Source organism: Sabethes cyaneus, chromosome 2, assembly GCF_943734655.1.
Source record: "Sabethes cyaneus chromosome 2, idSabCyanKW18_F2, whole genome shotgun sequence".
Lineage (NCBI taxonomy): Eukaryota > Metazoa > Arthropoda > Insecta > Diptera > Culicidae > Sabethes > Sabethes cyaneus.
Window position 1 is genome coordinate 162224345 of NC_071354.1, and position 12270 is coordinate 162236614.

General features: G+C 41.5%; 1 protein-coding gene across 1 annotated transcript; it reads left to right on the forward strand.

Moving 5' to 3' along the window:
• Positions 1–675: 675 nt before the first annotated feature.
• Positions 676–3041, forward strand: LOC128738049 (phenoloxidase 1-like). Its single transcript, XM_053832868.1, has 5 exons — positions 676–1200; positions 1260–1715; positions 1774–2401; positions 2461–2716; positions 2777–3041. The coding sequence occupies exons 1-5, from the start codon at positions 676–678 to the stop codon at positions 2976–2978; spliced, it is 2067 nt and encodes a 688-aa protein (XP_053688843.1). The 3' UTR covers positions 2979–3041.
• The last annotated feature ends 9229 nt before the right edge of the window (positions 3042–12270 follow it).

Consider the following 12270-nt stretch of genomic DNA (forward strand, 5'->3'; position numbering starts at 1 on the left):
TTGCCCCCAGAATTAAATGGTTCCGTAGAGAAATAAAACTAAGGTATTATAAAAGCAAGGGTTTATATGACAAAAGTTGTTCAAAAAGAAGCGTAGAATTTAAATTTTGTTTCAGTTTTACAAAAAAATAACTACAATTTGATCATTTTTGAAACAAATTAATCGAGTCCAAAATGAAAATGAAAATTTTTTTAAGCGTTTTGAGCTATAGTAGGTAAACAAACTCGTACCTAGGAAAATTGAAATTAAAATAATATTAACTGATTTTTGCTAATCATAAAATCAGTCGTGTCCTTTAACACAAATCTAATAATTATTTCACTACATAAGTAGAGCGATATGCACATATGTTTTCGTCACGTGATTATGCTTCTGACACACAAATGCATGAAACCGGTCAGCTGTGTGATTAAAGTTCGCTTATCTTAAACACCATTACGATGGTAGTCAATCGCGGCTACATACGATGCTCGAAATGCTTATCTAATGGTTACGCTAATGTAGCTGCTCGAATTTACACGATTCAAACGATGCTGGGAAAGCATATGTGGGTCTTGTGGTTTCCGTTGTTAGAATCGGCTAGTAATTGGCAGTATAAAAGTGGATCATGTCAGCGTAAATTTGTTAGTTAATTTTGCTCTTGCGATCGGCCGGTAGCATTGGAAGCCAACGAAAATGACCGACAAAAACTCTCTCTTGGCACTGCTTCAGCGTCCGCTGGAACCGACCTTTCTGCCCAAGGATGATGGAAAAACGGTTCTAATCATTCCGGAAGAATACATGAGAGACCGATATCGGCCATTGAGCACGGATATTCAGCAACGGCTCACCGGAGGAGCTGATGTGGAGATTCCGGTGCGAAACGTTGGCACTCCGGATATTTCATTTGCTGAGGTCATCGATCGACGCGGCGCGTTTTCTTTGTTCATCGAGAAGCATCGTGACATCGCAGGACGGTTGATCAACTTGTTCATGACTCAACCGGATGTAACCTCACTGATGGGTGTTGCAACGTATGCCAGGGAGAGACTAAACCCGGTCCTGTTCCAGTATGCACTAACCGTTGCAATTCAACATCGTCCGGACACGAAGGATGTGCAAATCCCATCCATCATCCAACTATTTCCGGACCAATTTGTTGATCCTGCCGTATTTCCGAAGCTGCGCGAGGAAGGAAGTGTTGTGGAACAGGCCAAACGTGTATGTTTTCGAGTTTTTTAAATTCATTGGAAGAAATGTTAACAATACTTTGCTTACAGACAACGATAGATATTGAACCGAACTTTACTGCTTCTGATCGGGAAATCGAACAACGAATGGCTTATTTCCGTGAGGATATCGGAATAAATATGCACCACTGGCACTGGCATTTGGTTTATCCGGCAGGAGCAGCTCCGGAAATTGTTCGTAAAGATCGTCGCGGAGAGCTGTTCTATTACATGCACAGTCAGATCATTGCACGCTACAACGTGGACCGATTCTGCAACCGATTGTCCCGTGTTCGTCCGTTAACGAACTACCGCGAGGCCATTTCCGAAGCGTACTTCCCGAAGATGGTTCGTAGTTCGAACAATCGAGCATACCCCGCTCGAGCCGCTGACTCTGTCCTGCGGGACTTGAATCGGGTGGATAACGATACGATTGTATCTGTCAATGATCTACAACGATGGACTGATCGAATCCATCAAGCAATCGATCAGAAGGCTGTAGTTGATGTAAAAGTGGTCAAATTGGAGAAAGAGAACTGTTAAAATTATTTATTTTTTATTATAGACTTCAGGAAAGAGCATACCGTTGGATGAAGTCAAAGGAATTGACATCCTGGGGGATTTGGTGGAAGCATCTACCCTAAGCGTGAACCGGAGGTTATACGGAAGCTTGCACAACTTCGGACATGACGTGCTGGCGTACATTCATGACCCAGATTATCGTTATTTGGAGGACTTTGGCGTGATGGGCGATGTTACAACTGCCATGCGTGACCCTGTATTCTACCGTTGGCATGGAATGATTGATGGTATCTTCCGAAAGTTCATCGAAACACTAAACCCGTACACTTCAGCTCAGCTGGGCTTCCCGGGAATCAAGGTGAACAGTATCAACGTTCGCATCAACCGAGCCAACGCTCCTGCGAATGTTTTGCTCACCTACTGGCAGAAGTCTCAAGTTGATCTTGCTGCGGGGCTTGATTTTGGTCCGAAAGGTAACGTTTTCGCCAGTTTCACCCATCTGCAACATGCACCATTTGCTTATGAGATTAAGGTAACAAACAGTTCTGGATCTCCGAAGCGTGGCACGGCGAGGATCTTCATTGCTCCAAAAGTTGACGAGAGAGGAACCAATTTGGCATTCCGTGAGCAACGGTTGCTCTTCATAGAACTGGACAAGTTTGGTGTGAACTGTAAGTTGAATTTCTTGAAACCTATAATTTAGTTTAATGATTGAATTTTAATGAATCAGTGAGACCTGGAGACAACACCATCACCCGAAGATCGGATCAATCAAGCGTAACTATTCCATACGAAAGAACTTTCCGTCGAATTGGAACCGCACAGCAACCAACTGATGCGAAGCAACGTGAACAGTTCCGTTTCTGTGGTTGTGGGTGGCCACAGCACATGCTGATTCCAAAGGGTGCCCCCGAGGGAGTGCAGTTCGATTTATACGTTATGATCTCGAACTTTGCAGATGACACTGTTAACCAGGACTTCGATGAGTAAGTCTCAACTGAACGAAAGTACATGAACAGAAAGCTTGAGAGCAATTTATTTTTTAGAAACGTCGACTGCAACGATGCTCATTCGTTCTGTGGATTACGGGATAAGCTGTACCCGGACAAGAGACCGATGGGCTTCCCCTTCGATCGTACGACTCCAGTGGCCACCACAACGCTGAATCAGTTTATCGGTTCCAATAGCAATATGGCCACGAGTACTGTGCAGATTAAATTCACTAATACTGTTATTGCAAGAACTTGAGGTGAATGAATCAGACTAATGCCGACCAGGGATATACATGATGTTTTGACTTTTTTCAATATTATACGATAAATAAAATAGATACCATAACCATAAACTGAAATAGTTCCTTTATTAGATTGTCGAAATATATTATTTGTTAATTAAATAATGAATTTACAGCACTGGAACGAACAATCGGTAACTTAAGATAAGCTCCTGCCGGGATGGTCACTGTTGACGTTGCTGTAATTGTGGTTGTAACCGTACTGTAAACTGTGTCCGTAACGGGATACGTGGTTAGCGTGCTGGTAACAAGAGACGTGGAGGTTATTGTTTCAGTAATCGCTATCGTTTCGATTACTAAAGGAGGTGTGGAAGTGGTCGTTATAGAGGTTGTATCCGTGAAAGTCGTTGTAATCGTCGACGGATCGGGTGTAACGGTTGCAGTTGGGGTGTAAGTGTGGGTACTCGTGTAAACCGGTGGTGTAACGATACTGACGCTGGTTGTTGTTGATGTCACTATTATGGGCTGGGTTTCGATAGTTGTTGATGTGACCGTAGTCGATGGTGTTATTGTGAAGTCTCCCTGATAGATTGTAGTAACGAAAGTAGATGTGAGGCATCGTTGCTGCCGCAGTTGGTTCTGGCTCGGCTCAAGAATAATTTGTTTATCTTCGGTTGCTTTCACAACTATGGTCCATGTGCTCGAACATAACACGATAATGAGGAAGCCTAAAATTGAGAACTAAATTTGTTTGGAAAAGTAAGTTAATTATTTTTATAAAAATGAAAGCTAATATCAACAGTTTTTTTTGCACAGCTACAATTAATTCCGAATTAAACTACATCTACTATAATAAACAATATCTATTAGCGTAATCACATTTTTAATATAATCGAGATTTTAAATATTATGGCATGAATCGAAGTCAATTTAGTAGTTTACTTGTCGTTTTGCACCAACTGTTAAAGATACTGAGTAGCCGTTGGAACTCGCAAAAGTCTTCAATGGACTTGATAATAAGAAAAATTTTCAAATCATCCGCTTACAGAAGTCCTTTTCCTTGAGGGACACTGCACATACATTATTGATGAATATCGAAAAACGCAAAGGCCCAAAATTGCTCCCTTGTGGTACACCAGATGGTTTACAAAATTGGCTCGAATTTGCATTGTCTAGACTCAAAAAAAAGACCGTCCTCAAGACTGTCCATGAAATTTGGCACCGCACGCATTCGCTTTACATTGGCCAAAAGCAAATCATGGTCCGCACGGTCAAAGGTAGCCTACTCTGTGTAGACAATAACGATAGAACGGCTTTTCATGATCTCGATGCAGTATAAAGTCAAACTTTTAGGAAAAAATTCATGCTGGTTACTGGAGATATGACGCTTTGCTTTATGAAACACACGCTTATTTACGAGAGTCTTCAGCAGCTTAGATTCTACGCATAGAGAAGTCATTTCTCGGTTCATTTCCACGTCTGTGTGATCGCACTTGTTTAAAACAAGAAAGAAAAACTATTCTTTCCAGAATGGGAAGATGATGATAGCGGCAGGTTGTATTTTACAGAGTTAAGGGTGCATATTGGGATTTAAAGCAGTTCTCGAGGTTAAGGTCAGAGGTATGCCATGCGGCTCCGGTGTAGAGATGGTCGGGTATAAAAACTTGAATACCCGAACCCGACCCGTACCCGATTAAGAAAAAAATTAAAAACCCGTACCAGACCCGAACCCGCAGGTTTATTATTTTTGATACCCGAACCCGACCGCAGCCCGTCGGGTACGGGACGGGCCCGGGTACCCGACCATCTTTAGTATTAAATGTGGTCAATAGAGATACCCGACCCGACCCGTACCCGGTTTCAAAAACAAAAATGAAGAACCCGTACCCGACCCGAACCCGCAAGTTATTTTTTTTCAATACCCGAACCCAACCCGAACCCGGCGGGTACGGTTACGGGTGCGGGTTTCGGGCATATTTTCCGCTACCCGACCATCTCTACTCCGGTGGCATTGACGGTTTTAATTTCTTAATTGCTGCTACCTCTGGAACATTTCGAAGAACATCGTCGAGTATTCGTGTATCAACTGTTTCAGTCTTGACGACACTGGAGAATGCATTGGCATATGAACCATTAAAATTAACAGAATTATAATCATTTTTTCGTCAGGGGTTCCGCTCAGAGTAACGATAGTTGGTATTTTAAACCCGTAAATGTGTAGCCCAAGGACCCACTGTACCCTTCCACTAATGTTACAACAACTCCTAACTCTACCTCCTCGTGATAACGAGCGACCTCAGATAGTGGAAATCGGGAAGCCAACACCGATGAAGTTCAAGCTCGTTAGCGGACATGTGAAGGGGCACTCAAAAGAATGCTGAGTGTTGGAACGAAGAATACCCTTGTCAGTGATCAGCGTCTGCTCCCATATCATAAGTTGTCTTTTGTCGGTAATTCCATTGCAAGCCAAGACATCGTTTCCTCAACGTAGTGAACCTCTGCTCTCTATGTAAAACTGACGGTATCAAAACATTCCAGCTGCAGTGCTCTCTAAAACAAACCTCAGGAACGGCACACACTCACGATTTATTGCCAAGAAAAGACTTTATGCACCTTTATCCAAACACCTCCCACTTTATTCACAGATTTTCCCTTTGGTAACTCCTATCTCTTGGTTTCTGGGGTTTCACTTCAAGACGAAGATGCTGACCGTGATCCGTTTGCAGTCAGATGGTTGACTATTGGCACGGGATTGAATGGCTTACTCCCGGCGTTCCGACGGCCATTTGTAAGTAATCCGTCCTATCGCTCCGTCTTTCTCTTTAGTTTCGAGACTCTTTCTGTATTTTTATCTTTCAAGACTGTACTTCTTTCAGAACTACTATATGACTACACAGCTTAAACTTCTATGTCAATTTTGTTTTTAATGTTTCAGTTAGTGCACTACTAATTTTCATTTTTCAACTGGTCTGTTCGTTTCTGACTGGGCAATCGCTCTGGCTATCGTTTTCTCTATCGAACTTGACCCTTTTCACGTGAAGAATACCATTGTCTCTCGCTTATCGTTTTCTTTCCACCTGCAATCCACGCAAGCTTTACTCCATTTACCGCCCACTGGCAGTGGATGAGTTAAAACCGTTGACGCGTAGCTGCGTTCGTCATCGCAGATTAGGATTGCTGTTCGCTATGGGATGTGTCGTATTCTCTTGACATTTAAGTACAAATATATTTCATACGCGCGACAGTCTCTTAAATCTAGAGCAGAGACTAAACCGACGGTTACATATGTTAGGAGCGGCTCATGGCGGCTTCTAACCCTGAATGGACGGCTGAATCAAGAAGGTGTGGTTTCGAACGATAAAGCCAAGATGATAGGCTCATCACGAGACTAGGTAGAGTAACCCTAGTTAGGCAAGCTACCTGGACTTAACGACTACGAGCAACCCGTAAATTTTGACTCCAAAAATTCAGCATCGTGGCACTGCAAAAGATCTGTCGCAAAGGCAACAAGAAGTTGAAGATCCCAATCAAAGCGGGGGAGTCTCCAACGACCCCAACCCCACATTGTTGGCAAAGCATTATAGGAACGAGTAGTGTGTTTCGTGTGCGTTTCAATGACACTCTCGAGTCCCGGCAAGCAAGCAAGAGCTGCCTCCTCTCCTGAGATTTACAAATGAGTTACAAACTCATTTACAAACGCAAAGAAAATGAATATGAGGCTCCAATGGTCGGTAATTGTTGTCCGGAAAACCGTCTTCAGGCATAATTTTCCATAGCTGGTCTCGAACGACTGTATCGTATGCTGCTTGGAAGTTGAAAAGGATTTATGCATAGGCGCGTTGTACTCCCGACAATTGTGCAAGACCAGTCGGATGGTAAAAATTTGGTCTGTAGGGGCGCGAGCCTGCAGTTGCTTCTACTTCTCCCAAATCTTGGAGTAATCTGGTGTAGAGTCATTACCTGTATTTCTCGGCCATGTTTGTATAGCTCTTCCAGTAGGCGTTTCTTATCGGCAACTTTGTTGGTGTTCAGCAACCCGATTTGTCGTTTGACTTCTTGGAGATCTTGGGGATTTTCTGCAATTTCGCCATCGAAGAACTGCTTCACACGTGTAGCCCACCTCGCGACCAGCCCCTCGTTTGCGATCAGATTCCCTTCCTCATGCCTACACTTGTCAGATTACTGTATGTAACCCTTTCGTAAAACTTGCGCGTGTCATTAGCTTGGAATAGTTGTTCTGATTATAGAGATTATTAACGATTACTGTTCATCTTTTGGCGCTTTTTACTCCTCAGGTGTCACTCCACGGTTTTTACTCCACGGCTTGGTATTCGCCATCAAATCAATCATTTCATATATTCCGGAGCTTTTGATTCTGAATCGCGTGAGTGACCTCTCCGATGGCCGAGCACATTCTGTCCCAACCGTCTTCGAGAATTAAGGCGCCCAGCCCAGGGGTGGAAAAATATCGCTTCTAGCGATCAAGAACATAAGAGCGATCAGATTCAGATTCATTGACATCACTACTTATATGCGACAAACATTTTGTCGTGATCTGTACAGATTTTGACAAACGTCATATCAGATCATGTTCATGGCGTGATTGCGTTGAGAAATATGACAAATATGATCGATTGTGCGCAATGCGTGAATCTCAATACAAACAATACGAGTAATCTCTTTTTCTCCTAGCTAGGTGAATTGTAACACTGTGATCGACTGATGAAAATTGATAAGAGAACCAAATCTTGTAATTAAAGCATCATCAGGTATCAGCATCTTTGGCTCGAGGAACAACATGAACTGTACAGATGTCGTGAGTCGCTTGTAACCTAGAGTGCAGGTATTCACCAGGTTGAGAAAGGTAGAGCCCCCCTCTAACATAGGGCGGACGCTCGCGGCTGGCAAGGCTATTCCTCGTGCTGACACTCAACATTCACATGAGTCTCTCCTTTCCTGTCCTTATACGACCTTAGTTTCCACCGGAGTTGGTTATCAGATCACCACTATGGTAGGTTGCTCGTATTCCAGTTGGTACCAAGAGAAGGATAAGACTGAGGACTAACACGAACGAGGCACCGATGGTAGGGTAAAGTGGTGCAGAACGCACTGCTTAAGCAATCATTTTGCAGAGCAACGGTGTGCTTGTTTCACGTTTTTCAACTTCTAGAAGACTTTGGGATCTTTTTTACACATACTCCTGGTGCAATTTCCGTACAAAAACTGGTGTTTGTTTTTTGTTATTTTTGACGATTTTCAGCAACAGTCAAAATCATTACGTGGGACAAAACGCCAAAACCAGTGGACAAAACGTACCAAATTTTGACAACCAGGTGTTAAACGCAATCCGCGGAATTACATATAGTTTCGTGTTGAAAGTATGCAAATCCTATTTTATAAACTCCTTGAAGTAGGTTTACAAAATGGCGCAAACGTTTGTTATATTGCGTTTGTTTGCTGCGATATAATGGGTTCATATCTCAATATAATTGGCAATAAATCTATTTCCTTTATTTTTCTCCAACTAATGTGTGATGAAATATTGTAAGTCAAACAATGTACAATTAGGTTTAAGGCAAATTCTAAGTCCTATACAATACATAATATTGCTACATTTTTAATAAATAATCTGAAACAAAAGATGTACTGCAAATTAAAAATATTTTATAACAATTCGATCCCGCTGTGGTGCATTCCACCCCTTTTTGGTATTTTGAAGATTTGTGCAATTTATGGGAAAAACATACCTAATTAATGCCGTTTTTGTGATGAACCATCGAGTATGACAGTATATGGGTATGAAATGGGGCAGGCAAACGAGAAAGCGACCAATATAGCTTTTACCAGCCCAAGCTCCTACCTAGGGCCTCCACGCGGCCATACCCGGTAATACTCTATTGATTAGCTAAGTTAGGGGGTGCCATGCTGCGTGGTTCTCAGATGCCAGACCTCAAAACTAAGATTTTGCGCAGACGGCTGAGCCACCCGGCCCTGGTAGCAGGTAAGTCTAATATGTTATTTTAATTATTTGTTTCGTTTTAGCTCATCAAGCACCTCCTACTGTACGATTAAACCTTTGGCCGTAACAAATTTAAATAATGCACATGGATATCATGGATATGGAAAAAATTAAATTAATTATTGGATATTAGATGCACGATGGAAATTCAAATGACGCAATTGTATTTCACGCGACGGATTGCTGATGAGATTGTTCTATTTTTGCATATTTGCATATTTTTGAGTATATATATATATATATATATATATATACAGTTTATTATTGAACAAATCTTCCTCATGATCCTTATTGTTTGCCTTGCCATACTAACATGATATACTCTGTTTTCCTGTAACATCTATGAAGGTAGTATGGGTTCCCTGCACTTTCAAAAGTAGATGCTACACTAACATTCCTACCCATTTCCTCTGCGGTTGTTCGGACGTAGCCAGGTATATAATGCGATTATATACTCACCTACGATGTGTGCAGCCACATATGCTAATGCTAATGCTAATCATCGAGTTTGGCAGTATATCAATTAGGTAGACTGTATTTATTATGAAATTTGTATACCGACTAGCAGTAAAAGCTTAAGAGAAAACCATGATTTCTTACATTTGGAATAAGATCGCGGATAATCGCTTGATTTTATTGGATGTGGCTATGTTTGATACTTTTACATGCTACACAATTATGAATTAACTTGTTTTACAACCAAATTAAATGCGCTTTCATCATTTTATAAAATAGTTTCCGCGTTTTTAAACAATTAATAGCACGGGCCATTCTACCCCACCGGTGCGTTCTGGGCAGCCTTCCCCTACGTATTATTCAGCCGTTCACCAGCCATGGTCTTCATACGCTTCACATTTCATTCAACATTTCGGGAGCGTATTAAACTCAACTCTACAGCTTTTCTGAACTGTGCGTTATGGGTCGTACAGGTCGAATGTGACTTGCGACTTCTAAGATTCTAAGGAACTTGGCGATTAAGGGTCCAAGATCCAGTAGAATAAAGACGACTGCTTGAAACAGTGCAAGTCACCTCGGCTCTTCATTGAACGACGACAAAGAAATTAGGTTTTTCTAAACTCGATATTTTTTAAGTTTCGTTTTTCGCTACTGAAAATTCATTCAAAGGGATGCTGAGGGAAGAAATAGGACTTCTGATCTATATCCAGAAATCACTGTAACTACTATAATTTTTGTTCATAACTGTACGTTCATTTCATCAGCATTTTTAGTATTATCAGTTGAAGTAGAATAGTTGCCCTGGCTCTGCAATTGTCTTATGCATTACAGCTATTCTATATCGAAACTTCGAAAAAATCGATCGAATTCCAAAATCGAGAGCGGAATGTAGAGGTTTGCTTTGTATTTTTCTTTTTAATACACAATGCAATGTAAATTAAATTCTTTGATGATTAGTATAATGAATATTTTCATTTCACGTCAAAAAATAATCCCACCGATGATTTGCCTACAATTTGGCTTGCCGTGGGTGGTGGTTAGCAAATCGAGGCAACTTTGTTAAGAAAAATATCTTAATATTAATCATTAATACCCATACAATATATTTTTCAAAATTATCGTTAATTATCAATCTGAATGAAAACGTTTCAGCACTTATCATATTTAGTTGGACATCACTCTCTTAATTCAAGTTTAAAGCCATTAATCACACGGAAAAGTCAAATTAATTCACCGGTTACTTTTAATCCAATGAACTCCGATCGCACTGACGTCGAGTCCGTTCAACTTACCATCTTGCAGAAGCACCGGTAACTGCAACTTTCTGAACTCAACTGTACAGTTCAGCAGAGCGCTTTAAGTTGCATCCTACTCGAAAGGGACCTTTTGCGTTATAATTGGAACAGAGGTGCGGTAAACCGGTTCACCAAAAAATAAGAGATAAGGATAATTCATTAACGAAAAGAAAGGAAATGCATTCTCTCGTGTTCGGCGGATTACAAGTAAGGCTCCGAACAAAGCTGGAGAGTGTTTGGCCGAGTTCTTCCAACCTTTTAACGAAATTTTGCATTGCTACTTTTGTTCGAGATCTTGAACCAGTCAGATCAGCACACACTCGAAAATGCATTTGGTAAGTAAAAATCACATCAAATGAATAAGTTGTCTAACAATCGTTTTTATTTAGTTTGTCTTTATATGGTTGAGCGCATTTTTCGTTGATTGTCAAACGAAGGAGTTAATTGAAGGCCGTATTTGGTATGATGCGAAATGTGGATGCTATTCAACACACAGCACACATACTCCAATGCCCTCACCATGTACCTCAACGGTAGCAATTATTAAGACAGTTCCGTCGTGTGTAGTAGAGCTACCTCCACTTACAAATGTGGTGCAAAGAACAAAGTATTTCATTTTAAACACAATATTCAGTACCCGTATTAGAACATTACAGTTGCCGAGACGAACCGATATTATTTTTATACCAGCCTTGAACACAATCACTATTACTAAGCCGGTGCATACAGCAATTGAAACAATTTGGATAACTAAAACTACCTTGGTTTTAGCGCCTACCCCAACCTACGTTACTCAATCTACTATGTATGAAACGCAATGGCTAACAGCAACAATTACGGATTATATCACTGGTCCTAATCCAACAGTAACTAGCTTTATTACGGAAACCACAACTACTGATTTTTGCCTAACCATCTCAACATCAATGATTCCGACCGATACAATAACGTTAGAACCATCAACCGTTTATGAAACAAGCACTTTTTATACCACAGAAACCACTTGGGGCACATCGATCACGGAGAATACTCTTGTACCGGAAACTTCTGACCTAACAATAACTGGAACTACTTTTAGCACCACACTCGTGCCGGAAACCGTCACTGTTTCGCAAACAAACACTGTCACCGACACGGCACAGGTCATTGCACCAACCCCGACTTATGGGATCACTGAAACGGGAGTTACTACTTTCGTCGTATCGAAAACCTTCTTCCAGACTGAAGTATCTACTACGGCTAAAACGATCGTTAGCACAATAAGCACCATCGTTGGCACGACAATTACCATATCTTGTACGGGAACCGGAACTACCAGCTGCCACACGATGGTCATCCGACGTGCACCGTCCACCGCAATAGGAACAAGAACGCAGCAGCGCCCACTCCGGATTGAGCCAACACAAATTGCCTTTGAGGAAGCCTGGATTAGACCGACTGCAGTTGCGGCAACTATTTTTAATTACATATCACCATCAGAAAAGGAGCTGTTAGAGGGTTTGTTTTAGATAACTGAATGAATAAAAATGCTGGTTT

What these genes read in the sequence shown, in the direction of transcription:
- LOC128738049 (XM_053832868.1), top strand. Translation starts at nt 676, where the DNA reads ATGACCGACAAAAACTCTCTCTTGGCACTGCTTCAGCGTCCGCTGGAA. An exon ending in GGACAAGTTTGGTGTGAACT is followed by an intron (nt 2,402 to 2,460) that starts GTAAGTTGAATT and finishes TTAATGAATCAG; the next exon opens with TGAGACCTGGAGACAACACC. An exon ending in GTTAACCAGGACTTCGATGA is followed by an intron (nt 2,717 to 2,776) that starts GTAAGTCTCAAC and finishes TTTATTTTTTAG; the next exon opens with AAACGTCGACTGCAACGATG.